Source organism: Pituophis catenifer, unplaced genomic scaffold, assembly GCF_029215685.1.
Source record: "Pituophis catenifer annectens isolate HBS135680 unplaced genomic scaffold, rPitCat1.0.hap2 SCAF_2, whole genome shotgun sequence".
NCBI lineage: Eukaryota > Metazoa > Chordata > Lepidosauria > Squamata > Colubridae > Pituophis > Pituophis catenifer.
In genome coordinates this window covers 265581501-265600939 of record NW_027256882.1, presented here as the reverse complement: position 1 = coordinate 265600939, position 19439 = coordinate 265581501, and the positions used below count along the sequence as shown (strand labels likewise).

At 35.5% G+C, this 19439-nt stretch overlaps 1 protein-coding gene across 1 annotated transcript; it reads right to left on the bottom strand.

The window, feature by feature from the left end:
* Positions 1 to 10156: 10156 nt before the first annotated feature.
* On the bottom strand, positions 10157 to 19382 carry CENPK (centromere protein K). Its single transcript, XM_070935856.1, has 10 exons — positions 19275 to 19382; positions 18263 to 18397; positions 17713 to 17769; positions 16942 to 17014; positions 16314 to 16360; positions 14981 to 15063; positions 14803 to 14901; positions 14198 to 14330; positions 11687 to 11740; positions 10157 to 10407 (listed from the first exon to the last, which is right to left on the bottom strand). The coding sequence occupies exons 1-10, from the start codon at positions 19380 to 19382 to the stop codon at positions 10249 to 10251; spliced, it is 948 nt and encodes a 315-aa protein (XP_070791957.1). The 3' UTR covers positions 10157 to 10248.
* Positions 19383 to 19439: the final 57 nt, after the last annotated feature.

The following is a 19439-nucleotide window of genomic DNA, read 5'->3' as shown; positions in this document are numbered from 1 at the left end:
CATCCATTTATGGTATGATGGACAGTTAATATAAATTTAATAAATAAATAAATAAAATAAATAATGCTGTACATTTCTAATTTCCCATCACAAGTATTCTATAAATCAATGCAAGTTTTTTTTTTCCAGGACAAATTCTGCACTTAAATTGAGTACTTGTGGAATAGTTTTTGGCATCTCTTCTAAGTACTCAAATTGTTAAATATATTTCAGCAAATGACAATTTATTTGGTGATACCCAATCATAACAACAAGAGTTGCTAAAACTTCCATTGATTAGTCAGGGAGCTAGACAAGTAAAGTCTGTTTTCTAGTGGCAGCTGGTGAACATAGTGAGTGGATAAATAACAGTTCTATCTGAGAAATCCCTATTAATTCACCTATGGAATTGAGTCAACAGATTTGTAGGTTATACAGCTATCAATTGGCTACATTTCCAGCTGGATGATTTCAATAGAATTGATGTTTCTTAGATCCAATTCCAATGACATGCTTAATTGTGTCAATTAGTGGTACACTGTGCAATTCCCAAAAGTAGATAACTGACTCAGGGAATTAGTTTTAGTTTTAAATAGAGCTAATGTTATATAGGCTTAAACTAATCCTTTTAGTCAGTTTCATCATGGGTACCACAAATAGGGATTTAACATTCTTAATTTTCTTAAGATCAAGGTGAAGTCTTAGGACACCTCACACTTTTACTGGCACTATGTCTCTAAGGCTGTTTTGGATTTTATCCATCCAATGAGTCCCAAAAAGATGGGGGTAATAAACCACCAGTTGGACAACAGGTAAGCACGCTTCTTGAATATGCCTGTAGAGACGACAATTATGCCATTGTGGATTTTTTTCTCTTATTCTTTTCATTCCATCTTAAGAAAAGGCAAGAAGTAGCTTCCCAACTCTTCACAGGAGGTAGAAGGGGTATAAAATGGCTGTTGCCATATATGTCTATGGAGATTCTCAATCATCCAGGTTATGGTTGTCCCAAAAGTGTTTTTTTTTTCCCAAGAGGCAACTGGACTTTCTGGTTTTTCTTTGATGTTTCACTTTTCGTCCAAGAAGCTTCTTCAGGTCTGAGCTGTCAGAAGAAGCTTCTTGGATGAGAAGCAAAATGTCTTCAAAGAAAAACCAGAGTCCAGTTGCCCCTTGGGGAAAAAAAATCATCTTTGAGACTGTTGCCATATAGATTCAGCCATCCTCAGTTTGTGTATCTGCAAGTACACAATTGCGAATCTTCTGACTAGTGGGTTGGTTGGTTGGTTGATTATGTACCCAAGTCCCTTGGGAGTTGGACGGCATAGAAATGCGACAAAATAAATAAATAAATAAATACCATCAAGTAAGTGTTGACTTTTAACAACCATATAGTTTTTCTCCGGGACTGGTAGGTAGAGAGGACACCTAAACTCTTGTTGCGATAATAGTTCTTTTTGTTGACTTCCTGTTGGTTCCAAGTAAATCCAAAAGCATGAGATAAAAATGCATCACAAGTCACTGATGACTCCTGGCAACTGCCTATACAAGTCCCCACAGATTTCAGAAGTGGCTTGCCATTGTCTGTTTCCTAGGGCTGAGTGACTGACTAAAGATCATTCAAATGGTTTTGTACCAAAGGAGAGACTCAAACTTATGATCTTCTGATTTCTAGCATCATGCCTTAACCACTACACCAAACTGGCTCTCAGTCATTAAAGGTAAAGGTTCCCATTGCACATATGTGCTAGTCGTTCCCAACTCTAGGGGGTGGTGCTCATCTCTGTTTCAAAGCCGAAGAGCCAGCGCTGTCCGAAGATGTCTCCGTGGTCATGTGGCCAGCATGACTAAATGCCAAAGGCGCATGGAATGCTGTTACTTTTCCACCAAAGGTAGTTCCTGTTTTTCTACTTGCATTTTTTATGTGCTTTTCAACTGCTAGGTTGGCAGAAGCTGGGACAAGTAATGGGAGCTCACCCCATGACACGGCACTAGGGATTTGAACTGCTGAACTGCCGACCTTTCGATCGACAAGCTCAGCATCTAAGCCACTGAGCCACCGCATCAGTCATTAGCTCTACTTAAATTTCTATGGAACGAATGGAAGCTAAAGTTTTACAATGAGGAAGCTGTACGTCTCTGTGCATTTTTCTCATCAGGATTTGAAGTCGAACAATACCTGAAGGGTATAAATTCCCTATCCCAATAGCAATAACAACATTGTGGCCTGTTTCTTCCCAGTTAGATGTGCCATTGCATTTTCCCCCCTTTTATCTGAGGTGCAGAAAAGGACATAATGGTAACTTTAAGATGGATGAACTTCGACTTCCAGAATTTCCTAGCCAGTACTGGGAATTCTGAAAGTTGAAGTCCACCCATCTTAAAGTTGCTAAGGTTGAGAAACACTGCTGAGAAGTATGTCGAGCCAGGAGCCTCTTGCTCATTTGTTGTTGTTGTTGCTATTGTTTACATATTAGAAGGAAAAATTATTAAAAGAATTATTAATTTGAAATGAAACAGAGGTTTGTTCAAATATAGAATTGTGGGGTTTTACAATATCAGTGCCTGCTTTAATTTTATTTGACAGCAAAAGGAGTCTTGAAATGTTGTAGATGCTTCCCAAAAATAATTTTTAAAACCCTGTAATTTGTCGTAAGAACAAATGTTGGAAGAAAATACTTTACCACAAAAAACTGCTAAGAGATTGTTATGAACTTATATTTAGCCCAAATATTTGAAAACTCCACAAAGTTTGAAATGCCTCTCAAGTCATTTTAGATTAGATTTCAGCTTGCATTAGGTTAATGCAAAAATATGGATCTCTTTCAAAAGAAATTATTCATAATATCTTAATTATATCTGACCCAAACTACCTCTCTTCAAACAAGATTTTGCAATAAAATGGGAATGATGATTTTGCAGAATTTCAAATTCAACCTTCTAAAGATACTCCATCACTGGATGTTTTCAAGAAGAGACTGGACAGCCACTTGTCTAGAATGGTAGGGTTTCCCTCTTGAGCAGGGGGTTGAACTGGGAAGACTTGGTCCAACACTTCCAATTCTATTACTCTGTTCTGTTCTGTTCTGTTCTGTTCTGAGTCATTGTCATTTGGCAGATAGACTCAAAGTGCCTGGGCAGGAAAAAATAATGGCTTAAATCAAACTTCCTTTGGCATATCCCACCTGATGCTTTCTATACTGAACTATAGTTAGTGGATTCATCAGCTAGCTGGTACTGCATGAATGCAGAACACAGAAAAATCTTCCCTGCATTTTTTTTTAATAAAAGTAAAATACTTCCATCGTGGAACTGAAAAGTGTTCCATATTCCTACCAAGTGTGGAATGCATTAAATATACATTTGTTGCTACATACTGTATATTATTAAAATATATTATTTTATGGGTTTTTATGGATGAGGGACCAACTTTTTAGATGCATGAAATGGTTAGAATAGAATAACAGAGTTGGAGGTCTTCTAGTCCAACCCCACGCTTAGCAGGAAACCCTACACCACTTCAGACAAATGGTTATCCAACATCTTCTTAAAAACGTCCAGTGTTGGAGCATTCACAACTTCTGGAGGCAAGTTGTTCCACTGATTAATTGTTCTAACTGTCAGGAAATTTCTCCTTAGTTCTAAGTTGCTTCTCTCCTTGATTAGTTTCCACCTATTGCTTCTTGTCCTACTCTCAGGTGCTTTGGAGAATAGCTTCACTCCCTCTCCTTTGTGGCAGCCCCTGAGATATTGGACACTGCTATCATGTCTCTACTAGACATACCCAATTCCTGCAACCGTTCTTTATATGTTTTAGCCTCCAGTCCCCTAATCATCTTTGTTAATTAAACATAGTAATAGAAGAAAAATAATGGGCAGTTGCTCATTTACAAACTGAGCCCAGAAAATCAGTCAACTTTTGTTATTATTGTTGCAAAATTATTTACAGACCCATCCCTTTTTAAAATCTAATGAGGCTATTCAAAAAATTAAACATAACAATGAACAGATAGTGTTGTTTTGCAATAAACTTGAAAATATAAATCAATAGACCAGGTGTTCAATAAATGTAACCCATAAACTTTATCTGATTAGAATACTAGGGCTGGATGTAATGGAAAGGCTATTTTTGGCTAATCTATTAATTAATCCATCTTTCTCTTTTGAACTCCCTTCACATATGCAGTTCTTTTTCAACATTTTTAAAAACAATCTTGATGATTACTTTTTTAAAATCTTCATTTTAAATTAATAATTAATTAATGTGCATATTGGAAAATGTTTTGCTCCTTTTTAATGTAATTTCTAACCCCATTAATACATAAATAAGAAACAAAGACGAAATTATCATGCTGAACAAAGCTAGTGACAACAACTTGTTTAATGCTAAACATGATTAGGAAGCTACTGACTTGACTGAACGAGCCTTTCCAAAGCTATATGGATGGCATACTATGAAGTGAATCTTTGATCTAAACAATTTTTTAAAAAGTGTTTATACCATAATAGTATGATTCAGGTTACTTTGTGTAATTTATTCAATTTGCCAAAAACACAAAAAAGAGATAAAGAAAAAGGAAAAACAAGTTTCCAGATAAAACATAATTTAAAAGCCAGATGTAATAGCTTGGTTGCTACTGTATATTATGATTTTTACTTTGTAGATTACTATTTCAGGCAATGTTACTATACTAAACCTGATTTATCTCTCTCCATATGGAAATTCCTAGTGTAAATTCCTATGTGGTTACTAGCTTTTGATGCCATTTGCAATGTTGGTTTCTGTTTATTATACATTACACCGGGGGTCCCCTACCTGTGGGGCCACTAGTGGGCAGTGAGGGGATAGCAACCCGGCTGCACAAACAGCCAGCAAGCACGCACACGAATCCTCACATGTACAAGCTGTGGGCGAGTGCATGTGCGCATGCTCCATTTGCGTGAGTGGCAGGTGCGTGTCATGCCACTCTCGCAAATGGAGGAGTGTGCATGAGCTCACGCTTGCTGGCCCCTCGTGTGGAACCATCCCCTCTCCCCCCAGTCTGCAAAGATGAAAACATTGGGGAACTCTGCACTACACTATGTTATTGATATTGCTTTTCTGTGCTGCCATGAAAAGTAGAATAGAAACTCATTGAATAAATAATAAATTCTGTAGTCACAGAATTTATTACATCTGAAGGCTTATAATATCAAATTTGCAAATTGATTTGATTTTTTTTTTTAAACTTATTGGTTCCTTGGTATACTGCTAAATTACCCAAGAATGTGATTGCCCCCTGGTTAAGGATGGTGATCAACTGTACAATTTTAGCCCAATTTCAAATGTTCTATTTTTTTGAGGAAAGTGATCAAGAAAGTAGCTGTTTGTTTCCAAATATGAATGGTCGTGATTTTCTGGACCTGCTTCAGCTTGATTTCCAGCCAAGAAATAATATAGAAACTGCTTTATCATCTTAGTGACCTGTACTGTCTGCAGGGCAGAGGATGGGTGTGTGTGTGGCAGGGGGGCAGAATGTAATTCTATTGGTTTCCTGAACATCTTATAATGTCTTCAACTTCTGGAGTATCTGGTGGGATTCAATCTTTTAAAGCTGAGGGACTTATAAGGGGGAACCGGGGGATCAAGGAATCAGTTTGTATCCTTGAATGCTGTCCAAGTTTGATGATATGAAGAAATGAGCTGCAATTATACTCAGACAAAGATGAAAGAAAAACGACTCAGGTATTGAGCTCCAGTAGTGTTAAGGAATATGCGCAGAGTAACCCTTGAGTAGCAAGATTGTGCACATGAGAAACAGCTGAGAGTGATTGTGACTAAGCACTGTCAATACACAGACACACTGAGTTGTGATATTCTTTTACTTTTAGGAAAAAGTAAAGCAAAGTCCAATAAACAATCCAGATCATACACAGATAAAGATAGTTAAATTGTCAATCCAGGGATATTCCAAGAACAAAGTCTTCTTACCAGTTGTTGTAGTCATATGGAATAAAAATTCTTTTTGGAGCTGCAAACAGGAACAAGTACAGCAGTAAAACAATCAGTAAAACAGTAGAAAACAACAAGTAGCAATGATCAATCGGTGATCATGCAGAGAGAACAGGCAGAGAGGAGCAGAGGTAGCAATAATAATGTAATAAGAAAAAAAAGCCATGATTCAAGCTTCCTCTTAAGTACATTGGCTACACAGCTAGCCAATCAAAATACAGTATGATGCAATACAGCATTAGTCTTAAAGCTATACATTACATTTTGACTGCAGTGCAAACATGCATTGATGGTTTATGTATATTGCCAACCCAACTAGTTAGGCAATAACCATTCCCTAACAAGTAGTTTTGAAAGACTGAGTTTCTGGTTTAATGGACATCTCTTCTGCCTATTAGTCCATTAAAGGATTTATTGTAATGATATAAATCAAACTTCAGTTTCAAATTGGAATTGAATCATTGGCACACAGCTGTTTAAAAAGCTAGCTGATGTCCCTCTCCCATCCCTGTAGGCTTAGCCAGTATTTCTCAACCTTGGCAACCTTAAGAGGTTTGGGCTTCAACTCCCAGAATTCCCTGGCCAGCAATACTGGGCTTTAGTCAATGGGTTTTGTTTTCTCAAGAGCATTCAGTTACATATTCACAAAAGGAACCAGGATAAATAGATTTGCATTCATAACATACACTGAATACATGGTGATAATGAAACAATTTAGCGATACAGATTTCAGAAATTACACAAAAGCCACAACAGAAAGCAGGTAGTGCTGAAGAAATTAGAAGCTAAGGGGAAAAAATAAGTGTCCCATTAAGTATCAATTCATGGGGATTGTTTTTCTGAACGTGAATAATTTTGTGACTTATTTAGAATTTTGGCAGTGACACTGCTGGATGATCTTTTCACCAAATGGCTAGCAGCTTAACTCCTTGCCAACCAGCCAGAATTCCCCTGTGTTCTTTTAGCAAAAGAAAGGATATTATAACATTGGAGAAACATGAGGAACTGATTGAAAAGGAAATGATTTATTATAAATAGTAAAGGTCTCAAGTTGCTGCTCATATATATCAAGAATCTCAAAACAGTCATCTAGATTAATTTGCATTTAAAGTATGTCTGCAAGAAACAGCTTCCAGAACTCTTTAAATGAGTGCTAAATTACAATAGAAATACCACCAAAATTACATTTTTCTTGGCTTGCTGTAATCTTAAAGCTCATTTGGAAGCACCTGCAAATTGTATTCTTTGCCAGAAAGAGAAGGCCAGATTAAATTTCATTTGACATAATATATTTTGTAAAATACAGAATTTGAAAAGTTTTATAAACAAAGGAGTTTCTGGAACTATGGCTGATTATAATTATGGGTAGATCTGCCTGCCGAGGTTCCTTGGAATGTTATTTGTTTAATCTGGAAACAATTTGAACTAAGACAGAATGCTAAAGTTATCTGAGATTAGAAGGTTTCAGTAACAAAACGCAAAGTAATGATCTGATCAATTGCAGAAATAAGAGTTTTACCACTAAAAGGATTCAAATTAATGTATGAAACTATAGAGATGAAAAAATAAATGGAGTTATGGCACACAGGTAATATTCTTAAGGTAATAATCCTCCTTGCCATAGTTGATGATTGAAAGATAAGTCTTCCCTGTTCAGTAATCATGCTGAAGTTTTAATCAGTTCATTTATCGTTTCATTTACACAAATCAAAAATCTATCTGGTGGCTTCAAATTATAATTCTTTACCTGTGTCAATCACATGCTCTAACTCATGGGTGTCAACCTCGCTGCGTCACATTGCCGTCATCTGATGTTTCATGACATTTTCCCATCCGCGGAGCTGGGTGGGCGTGGTCCACATGTGACACATCTGGCCTGCGGGCTGCCAGTTTGATACCCCTGCACTGGTTTATAAACTCCAATTTAGCAAGGCAATTAGAATCAGTATAAGCAATTAAATTCACAGAAGTGACTATTCACAGAAGTGACATTTTAAAGATTTTAGATGGGATACTAAAATTAGCTCAAAAGGGAGGTCAGTACAGCTTGACCCTGACATCAGATGGATATGTGGTAGCTGCAGATAGACTTTATAAAAAGGTAGGCTTTCTAAAAATCCTTTCTAAAAAGGATTATTTGGGGAAATGCTCATTCATAAAGGTTCAAATCCAATCCACCCGGAGCTGAAATGTGTATTTTGTTCAGAAACCAGTCAACAGCCAAGTTTTGTTATAGTGTTTTATGCATCTGAAGAGTGCTGGGCTTGGCTATTTTAGCTAATGTTTCGGCTACCTTGGGTGACTTGGAGCTGTGATTAACCTCCTAGCAGCTGCTACTGATGGTAATCTGATCAATATCGCATAACAAGCATCAGAGACGTAAGTTGATGGAAAGTAGTTTTAAAAGTTTAATGCATTACGGACTAAAACATCTTTTTTTAAATAACCAGAACCTAATAAATTCCAAGACCCCACTTTAATGTTAGAGCTTTCTTGAATTGTGTGGCCTTTATAACATGGGCTGCTTGAAAGAAAAAGGACTCTACGGTATTGAGATACATTACCTATTGAGAACTACCTGGACTGGAGTGTGATATTTTATTGCAAGACTTTTAACAAGTATACACAATGCATGAAATATTACTTCAAATATAATATAGAATATAAAGACAATAAAGTAATATTCTATGGAAATGGGGACTATATAATTTGCTGCACTACATATTAATACCGGTAGGAATATCTTTAAGTGATCAAGCCTTAAACCAGTTGAAAAGCAGCAATGCTCTCATGAGTTACACCTAAAATGACATTATATCCTTGCTTACTCACATATATTAAATACTATATATTGTTTACCTTCTGATTTTCCATCTTAGTTTATACCAATTCCTATTTTGCACTATTGTTGCTGACTGTTTATCAGAAGAGATATGTGCATTGACTACAAAATTAGATTTGGGGATGGCCTAATTCAGAACTTCAAGAATTTCTGCTGAGACGCTTGCTTGTCATGATCTTTTGAGGGCTAAACTAGAAGCATGTGTAGATGAGAGTAAATAAAGGTCAGGCTGGTGTCTTTGATTACGGCCACCATCTTGGCTTTTTAAATTCTCTACTGTGAATGGACTACAATATCTGTAAAAGACATATTGTGTATTTTTAAAACATTCTTTTCTCTCAGGCAATTTAGGTCAGTGTTTCTCAACCTTATCAACATTAAGATGTGGACTTCAACTCCCAGAATTCCCTAGCCATCATGGCTGGCTGGGGAATTTGAGAAGTTGAAGTCCATCTAAAAATTGCTGAGGTTGAGAAACACTTCTTTCGATATTAGTATTTGTAGATTGTAAATGACAATCATTTGTTTAATGACTGTTCAAGGTTACAGCAACACCGAAAAAAGTGACTTATGACTGGTTTTCACACTTAGACTCACACTTTCCCCATAGTCACATGATCAAAATCTGGGGCCTTGGCAACCTGCATGTATTTGACAGTTGTACTGTCCAGGAGTCATGCAATTAGCATATGTAACCTTCCCGGCCAGCTTTTGACAAGCAAAGTCAATGGGGGACGCCAAATTTGCTTAATGACATGATTGACTTAACAATTGCAGTGATTCACTTAACTACAGCAAATATGTTGTAAATTGGGGCAAAACTCACTTAAAAACTGCCCTGCCTTCCACCAGAAACTTGGGGATCAATTGTGGTCATAACTCGAGGACTACCTGTATTCTATTACATTTTCCATTATAAATGTTTTTTTAAATACATTACCAATGGGTGAAAAAGTTGGCTAATGATACCAGCATGAAGGCAGATATTTTTCAGATCTGAATTTTAATGTTAATTTTAATGATACCTCATCTTTCTTTCATATATTTTCTTACTGAATCATGCCTAATGTCATTTAGAAGTCAACAAGTTTTATTCCTCCCATTTCATTTCTTTTGAACAGATGCTCAAGTTTGACATCTGATGATAGAATAGGAAAGCTAGTCAAACCACTTGTCTAAAATAATCCTTTAATCTGATCTCTTAACAAAGCCAATAGTTTTTAGAATACAAGCATAATTTACTAACATTAGTAAAACATAAAAAGGAATTGTGACAATCACAAACTTTTAAAAAATGGTTCTGTAGATGCTCCTTTACAAAAATATTGTAGGATTCTGCCTGAAAAACATGAAGTATTTCTATTTAATATTATCTTCTCAGATTAGTTTTTTTAGTTAAGTCTGTTCTGCTGAATAACCTTCATCTTAAAATATCTTGCTATTGGTGAAAATTCTCCAGACGTATCTTGTTTGGATCTTCCGGGTGTCTCAATGCAATCCCGTATCTCAGCAGAAGCTCAAGGTAAGGTGACCAAAATGATTCACTGATTGTTATATATGGATCATGTGGAGTGTTTACCAGTTTATTGATGAGATTCTGGAAAGAGAATGCATTGCAATATGTCAGATTTTAGTCCTCACAATATGATGAGATTGAGATGAAAAATTTCAAAAACAGTAACTGTCATTTGAATGAAATATTTTCCAATTTATGTTGTATAGAATGAAAGCCGTTTTACATTTCTTACTATATTTTGAATGTTTTCAGTCCATCATTTCTTATCAGACTGAATTAATCCCTGATGATTGACCTTATACATAATTTCCAATTCTAAATAGCCAGCTTTAAGACCAAATCACAATTAACCTGGATAATCCATTAACTTTGAGTCTTAGATCTGATTTGCACATCAAACTAACCATAATGTAGCTTGATTCTTCCTAGCTTAGCAAGTGGAATGTCAGTAAAGTAAATTAGACTAAGAAAAGGATACTGAGTAGGCCTAAAGCTACTTTATTAGAACAGCTCTACAGATAGTCTTCACTTACAGCAATTGGAGCTGACAACTCTGTTGCTAAGCAATGTGGTCATGAATTGAAACAACACATTTCCAGTCACAGTTAAGTAAATCAACCAGTTGTTAAGCACATTTTGATCATGTGATCAAAACTTGCAACTTCCTGCAAGCACCCCCACTGACTTTATTGGAAGCTGTCTATAAAAGTTGCAAATGGTGATCATGTGAATGTAAGACATTGTGACCATTGTAAATATGCACAATTTGCCAACCGCCCAAATCATGACCACACTACCAGGGGGATGATGCAGTGACTGCAACTTGAAGGACCAGCTGTAAATCTCCTATTTCAGTGCTGTAACTTTGAACGGTTGCTGAATGAGCAGTCACTATTGGTAAGCATTTTAGCTTGAAAGAATAGATAATGAATGATAAAAATGTAAAAAGATGTATCTCTAAATTGGGTCTGAAGTAAAGCTTCAGTTTAGCTACTATGTTTCCGAATTCAATCCCATTTTCAACTGGAACTAAATTTAATAAAATTTACTTCAAATAGACTATATGCAGTAGTACATACAGTACTGTATTATTTATTATTTTCAGTTGAAACACATTTATGCCTGAAAAGCATCAATGAGCAACAAACAAGATGTCTATGAATATACTAGTAAGTATGAAAAACAAGTTGCCTATCACTGTTTGAAATGAAAAGAAATGATAAGGAAGCATGGAATTGAGATTCCATAAGTTTTGGATACAAAAACTCAACATTTTAAGACAGTAATCATTAATTTGGAATTCAGCTATGTTGGACTGTAGTTACCAGCACTGTTAATCAACATAGTCTAACTTTCTTACCTCTAAAATTTCATGTAATGATATGAGCTGCACATCTTCCTCTTCTGATGAATGCTAAATAAAGTAAAAGATGTTTTTATAAGTGAGGTGCATGCTTAGAAAGAAAAACAGCATTACAATTATAGTTATGAATTTATGTTTAGAATGCATTTGTCTACCTTTAGACTTAAAATTGTATTTATCTACACACTACCAGAAGTGAATGGGAATGTGTGCCACATTTCAAGGAATATTGTATTTATTTATTTTTATTTTATTTTATTTTGATTTATATGCCGCCCTTCTCCGGAGACTCAGGGCGGCTTACAATGCGTTAAGCAATAGCCTTCATTCTTTTGTATATTTTATACAAAGTCAGCTTATTGCCCCCACAAACTGGGTCCTCATTTCACCTACCTTAGAAAGGATGGAAGGCTGAGTCAACCTTGAGCCTTGGAGAGATTCGAACCAGCAGAAATTGCAGGCAGCTGTGTTAATTACAGGGTGCACTAAACCCCTGTACTATCAAGGCTCTTGATATGAAGAAAAGATATCCTTTTTCATATGGTCACATAACTTATATTATACAAAATATTTAAAAGATGTGCTTTGCAATACATGGAAATAGTTAATATAACTAATCGTCCTTGGTTGTGTCTGCATGCATATGTATACATAGCTACTTTGCTTCACTTTCAGGTCTGAAGAGCTGGGATTCAAAGATTCAATACAAAGAGATCCTAGATCACATGCTGTGAAATCTGTATGCTGCTTCTGTATTCTGTTGGCCAATAGAAAGACAGATAAAACCATTGTCCCCATTTAAACATTCATCTATCTCTTTTCTTTCCAACTCCAAATTTGAGTTGTTCTGTTGTCAAAATTTGATGTGGCTTCAGCTACAAAGATTGCACAGGTACAGTCTGGTCCAGATTCATGGTATTTGAAGATATATCTTATCCAAGGAGGAATCCTTGACAATACCAGCTTTTAGCATACAAGGCAATTTTGAATGTCAGCTTTAAGCTTTTATTTATTATAATTATTTTAAAATGTACTGGTAGTCTTGCCAAAATTAATGGATTGGGAAATAGACTCTGTGCACTGTCATGGCTTTTCCCCCATGAATATTTAATATTTAAGACTTCTATAGTATATGTGGATGTTTTATTTTATACACACACACACACACACACACACACACACACACACACACATAGCATGCCTGTCAAAGAAAATATATGGTACATTTACCTAGTTTTCTATCAGTCAGATAATAGGTTACAAAAGAAAACTATGCTCTTTAAAAAGCAAAAATTGAAAGGTTATCAACCTCTCAGAATATTATAGAAATTTGTTTCTACCCTAACTACCTCTGAAATAGATTCTCAGAGTCGATGCATATCAGACTTAAGCCAGCTGGGTTTGAATAGAAATTTGCTGAGTTCTGTGACAAACCTCTGAATCTACAACACACTTTCCTAATGACAAATGGTGCTAACTTGGCTACCCATTTTGATAGCCTGTAAGACTCACTATTGATATATAACATTAACATAGTAGATGTTCGAGACCGTCTTCTGCCACCAATAGCCTCCCACCGACCAGTCCGTTCCCACAGAGAGGGTCTCCTCAGGGTGCCATCAGCCAAGTTATGTTGGCTGGCGACACCCAGGGGGAGGGCCTTCTCTGTGGGAGCCCCAGCCCTGTGGAATGAACTGCCCCCGGAAATACGTAAGATCTCCGACCTCCGGGTGTTTCGCTGCGTACTGAAGACCCTGTTGTTCCGCCAGGCAGGGCTATCAATATAATAATTTTAAATTGGGGTATTTTAATTTTTGGGGTTTTAAATTGGCCAAATTTAATTATTTTAATTTTTAATCATTGTTGTGTCCTGTGTTTTTAAATTGGCTGTACACCGCCCTGAGTCCTTCGGGAGAAGGGCGGTATAGAAATAAAATAATAATAATAATAATAATAATAATTTATTATTATTATTATTATTATTATTATTATTATTATTATTATTATTATTATTATTATTATAGTGGGAGCTGCACTGGTTACCACTATGTCTAGATGCAATTCAAGCTGCTGGTTATCACCATAAAGTCTATGTAGCTTGAAGCCATATAGTATCTTAGTATCTTTGAGATGGCATGTTTTGTGTAGAATCTGCAAATCTATTGCATGCATAGTGATTAATGAGGTTCCCTCCCAATTAAGATGTACAACAGAAGGGGGCATTCTCTATAGGAGGTCCCACCTGTTGGAATAGCTTGCATTCAGAAGTGGCACCTTTCCCCCCAATTTTCCATGAGATTGTTAAAATCGCTTTAGGATTTTAGGGAATACTGTAGAATAAAGAGTTAAATTAGGAATGTGGCGCCACCTACTGTACTATTGTATTGTCAAAATATTATATGCAGTACTTCAGATCTATTGGAATTGAAAAGGTATATGACTGTCATAAATAAATAAATCCATAAATATCAAAACCAAGATTTTAATATGAAATGCAAATAAACCTGCCCTTTTCTTTTTTGCAGTTCCACTATTTTCAGGAAGTGGAAAATGTTCATCAAGGAAATCTCCTAATGCATTCAAAATATCTTCCTTATAAGCTTTTATTTTCAGCATTTTAGCTTTCAGTTCCTGAAAGGCTCTAAGATATAAAAAAAGATTAAGGTTTATGAGCTTTCTAAATAATTAGCGGTAATAATTTTATAAACGTGCTTATAACAAAACACAGAATTGCTGTATTAGAGAGATAGGTAGCTTAGAAATTTAATAACTAAATCACAATGCAATTAAATAAAACAATAATTAACAGCATGTATTTGTATCAACTTTTCTACATTCAAATTAATAGGATGAAAGTCCAAATATCAAAGCAGAATTACACTGTAAAAATAGCCCAACAAATAACTGAGTGCTCAATCATAACTCATGAAGATATGTTAGGATCAAAAATTTTGAGAATAACCCAAGGTTATAAATTAGGGTGCAAATGCTTTGACAAAAGCATAATTCTAGATCCAATTTGGGTTTGAATAACAGAGTCAGGTATTAATGACATGGATGTTAATACTCAATTATCCAAAGAATTTGCTTTATCTTAAATTAAATTGTAATACCTTTTTTCAGAAAAATGTACTACATGATTGCTCATTCTTTCTGCTGTTTGGTTGAGACATTCTATAAGCTGTTCCTGCTCCTCCAACCATTTCTGTTCCCTTTGAAGATAATGTGAGAAGCATAAATAGCTAGTTCAGATTTTTCAGAATTGCAAAACAGTTTCAGCACAATCTATACCTTATAAAATCTTCCTTTAGTTTTTTGTTCTTTGCATTAACTGTTGATAGCACCATTTCAAGTTCGTGGTCTAATTTCTGCAACTAAAAAGAAAAGAATTGTATTCTAAATTGAATTCTAAATTGAAAATGGAAGAAATTACATCCATACAGAGAAAGGATGCTTTTTAAAAATGATTTCTGTCCGGTATTCTGGGATACATTATTGACTTTTTAATGTAAATAATCTGATTTAATTCAGGATAAAATATTGTGTAATTTTTATTTTATGAATCCATATAGCCAAATGAAACAGTGAACAATAACATAATGAAATCATAGCCAGCTCTTTCTGTTATTTCCTGAATGAGGGACTGAGAGGCAGCAGAACCATCATAATAACTGTAACAGGTAATGGACATAATGGGCGTGGAAGGTAGAGATATTGACTGAAGAGCAAGTCTGCGGTCTATATTCCATCTACTCCTGGGGCTTCTTTATAAGATGAATGCCATGTCAACTAACCTAGAGGTGCTAATTATTGGACTTTATTCAAGAACAATGGGCTAACTTGGCTTGCTGAGACTAGGTGGGATACAATCTCTTTTAGGTATTTGAACTGACAAATCATGAGCAGCACCAAGCTTTACTTTCAGAACAGATATGTTGAGTGGCCAGCAGTTGACCAGCTTGATTGTTGCTACTGCCACTGCCACTGCCTTGCTCAGGTTTCTCTGAGCAAGGCAGCGGTGAGTCACACTCACTCACTCACTCTCTCTCTCTCACACACACACACAAACATAAACACACATTTCAGTTTTAGCTCAACTTTCAACTTATCTTGGAGAAGACTCAAAGAAACAGGTCAGTGACCTTAGAATCTTTATTGTGGATTAACAACTAATTGCCCAGCACAGTGAAAAGATAGCAGGGATTTAAAATTGTTGTACAAGTAACTCTGCAGACATAATATCGCTGCAATGTTTCTCATATGACACCCTAGTGAGCAATGTAAATAGTTGCTTCAGGTGGGCAGCAAAAATTAGAATTTTATTTCAAATTCAACATCCTGACTTTAATCATAATTACAATTTCTTAACCTGCTGCCTTCCATATGTTGGACTTTATCTACAATCCTATATTAAGATGATCAAAATTTTCTAGATCCATCTTAACACACTACAATTACTTAATTCTAATTGATATTTTTTACCACATCTCATAATATATAGCATATTTGTTTAAACAAGTGTCCATAGTGGACTGCTTCTTAGCGAAACTTAGCCATAGATTCCTACAATTACTCCTAAAATTATAATTTTACAAAGTTACAGCCATCTCATTAACATACATACCTGTTCTTTTCCTAATTCTACCAGGACATCTGGATTTGTAGTAATTACTGAAAAAGAGAATATGTCAGATTTTTAAAATGTTTTTGAAATTTATTTATGTGTCTGTCTACCTGTCCAACCAACCATGCATCCATCCAGTCATTGTTGACTCCTGAGATTGCCTGTAGTTATTGTGGTTTTCTTAAAAAGATTTTTTTTGGAAGTGGCTTGCCATTGCCTGCTTCATAAGCAGGAGAGAGGGTGACTGGCCTAAAGTCACCCAGCTGGCTTTGTGCCTAAAGCAGGCCTAAAACTCTTGATTTCTACTCTGATGTCTTAACAATTCTACCAAAATATTATTACTCTGATTGAATCAATAACTTCTTGTTACATTAGTACCTACTAGTACATACAATAGTTATTCAGTTAAATATGAATTTATGTATTTATATTTATGCAAAAACAGTTGAACAAAACAACAGAATAAATCTATAATTTTTATTAATATTGGCCAACATATGATACAACAGATAAAAGCTGTGGCACTAATGTAGTACAATTATTATATATTCTATAGAAGGTACAAATGTATATTCTATACTTCAGGTGTTATGACTTTGTATTCAATCCAAATTAAAAAAAAACTTACTTTCTGGCTCTCTTTTCTGCCATTGGTTAAATTCAGCTGACAGAGCCTTGAATCGTTTTGTTAACAACGAAAGCTGTCAAACATGGCAAAATTTAAACATTATCTCAATATGTATTTATTTTTATTTATTTATGAAATTTGTAGATCACCCATCTTTTTATCAAACAATTCTGATTGTATATTTTTATATACAATGCTTGAAATAAAGTTTCAAAACTACCCCACTTGAAATATGAGACTGAGAATCATAATTTCCCCCATAGTATTCATGTTCAGGCAAAATCTATGTTCTCAGAACAAAGTTAAAATATACTTGCATAAACTTTACAGCCCTTCATGTATTGCTAAACTACAATTTCAGCATATTAATATGATGCTTGGAACTTAGCAGAATCAGAATCCTAGAATTAGATTAGATAGTACTCTTTTTGCTTTTTTCTCATGACAACCACCTTATAAAGTAGGTTGGGCTATAAGAGTCCTAAGTCACACAATATTTTGTGGATGACAATGAACCAAAATTTCCTGCTGGTAATCCAACACTTTCACTATCATACCATGCTGTCAATGTATTATACTGTCAAGTTCCATTTTAACCAAAGAAACAAATTTTGCAAAATTTCCACAGTAATTTACGAATTTGCATCAATGGTAAATTCAATCCCTATTGCCCTACTTTCTGACATTCTTGAGTATCAGAAATCCCATCTCCCCAATTAGCCTTCTGACAATGTTTCATAGTTTAGGAAACATCTGAGACTTTACTCTTACCTTGAGATCTGAAACTGGAAGAGTTTCAACACTTTGAAGAGATAATTTAGTATGGCACTTCAAAGGACAAAAAGATATAAAAAAATTAAATGTAAGCTTATAGTAATAAAGCATATTCTTAATTCCACTTAAAAAGTTTATTAAAGATACAGATCTGTTTGACTGATGATTTATCTCTTATAGAGATTAAACACAAAACATTTTTAGATTAATCATGTCTAAGTATTTAGTAAATAAATTGATTTATTTTACGTAATGCTTATAGTTTTAAAAATATTCCTAATATTAAAATAACTTTAAGCTACAATCCACCTCTATTTATAATTTATCCCATGCCATTATGTTAAAAATAATGTGAGAACTAACACTTTGGTTTTTCCAAAAGGTTTTTTGGGAATGTTTCTTTGTATCTTAAAGTTAATGATTTTCTGTAATGATAGTAAAGTTCATCTTTCTGCTTAGGCTGAGTAGGAAACAAGGAAATTAACAGCAAATATTCAGATGCATAGCTTCACTTATCTCATAAATACATGCAATTATTGCCTATTACCTCCTCCACTTGTTTCCATATTTCTTCACATTCTTCTATGAGTTGTTCTTTGGGATTTTCTGAATCTAGTAACATGCTAGCTGGTCTTGGCACATCTTCCTTATCTGAAGAAAAGTTCTTGGCAAGTTTCTCAGCCTAGGAATGGTATTATTTGTATTTATTGCTTACATACATACATACATACATACATACATACATACATACATGCACTACCTGACTCTGTGGTTTCATCCCCAAAATTTTAACCTAAGACTGTCTACTGTTGACCTCACCCCATTCCTAAGAGGTCTGTAAGGGGCGTGCATAAGTGCACCAGCGTGCCTACAAAATCTGCCCTAATGTTCCCTTTATTTGTATTCATTTCATGTATCCAAATCATGTTTATAGTTATATATATTATCTAATACGTGCTTGACTGACTGACTGACTGACTAAATAAATAAATTGTAACTAAAAGCAGGACATAAAACAGCTTAAGCAAAACCTGTGTACACATCAACAGTTGATACCTAAATATATATTTTACTTTATAACAAGTGGGGTTTTTTTTAAGAAAAAATAAAAAACCCAGGTACAAAAAACGCGCTAAAGAAGATATTACAAAGAAAAATATAACTAATTATAAGCAATACTACTGCAGTTCTTTAGAGCAGGGATTAAGAACCTAGGGGCTGAATCATAAGCTTCCCCGCAGCCTCATCCCAAATGACCAGGGCTGCCAGATGTTGTTTAACAACATCTGGGACACCACACGTTCCCCTAACTCTAACCCCTAACCTTCCCGGACAGACAGCCGTTTCTCATTCTGTTGCAGTCCGTTGTTGAAACGGACGGAGGCGTTCGTGCCGCTTTACCGTTGCTCTATATTGGAGGTGGCGACCCTGAGAGCTGTATGCAACTACCGGTAAATTTCATTTTAATATATGCCGATTAGTGTACGTTTAAAGTGACAAAAGTTATTCTAAGTCTAAGCCTTCTACCCGGAGACGCACCGCCTCCCATCCGACATTACCATAGCGATAGCTCCGCTCCTTCCTTCTGCCCCTTTTCGCCTCACGGGGAGCTCCGAACACTCGAGGACGTCCTCTGGCGTCCAAATCCGCGCGGGCTGCGTTCCCATTGGCCGCTTGAGAGGTTAGCGGGCGAAGGCGTAAGTACGTCACGACGGGCTGGCTCT

Coding starts and splice junctions, on each gene's coding strand:
- CENPK (XM_070935856.1), bottom strand. CDS start 19,382: ATGGGAACGCAGCCCGCGCGGATTTGGACGCCAGAGGACGTCCTCGAG. Junction 16,361..16,941: donor GCAGAAAAGAGAGCCAGAAA/GTAAGTTTTTTT, acceptor TCTCTTTTTCAG/TAATTACTACAAATCCAGAT. Junction 14,331..14,802: donor GTACATTTTTCTGAAAAAAG/GTATTACAATTT, acceptor TTTATATCTTAG/AGCCTTTCAGGAACTGAAAG.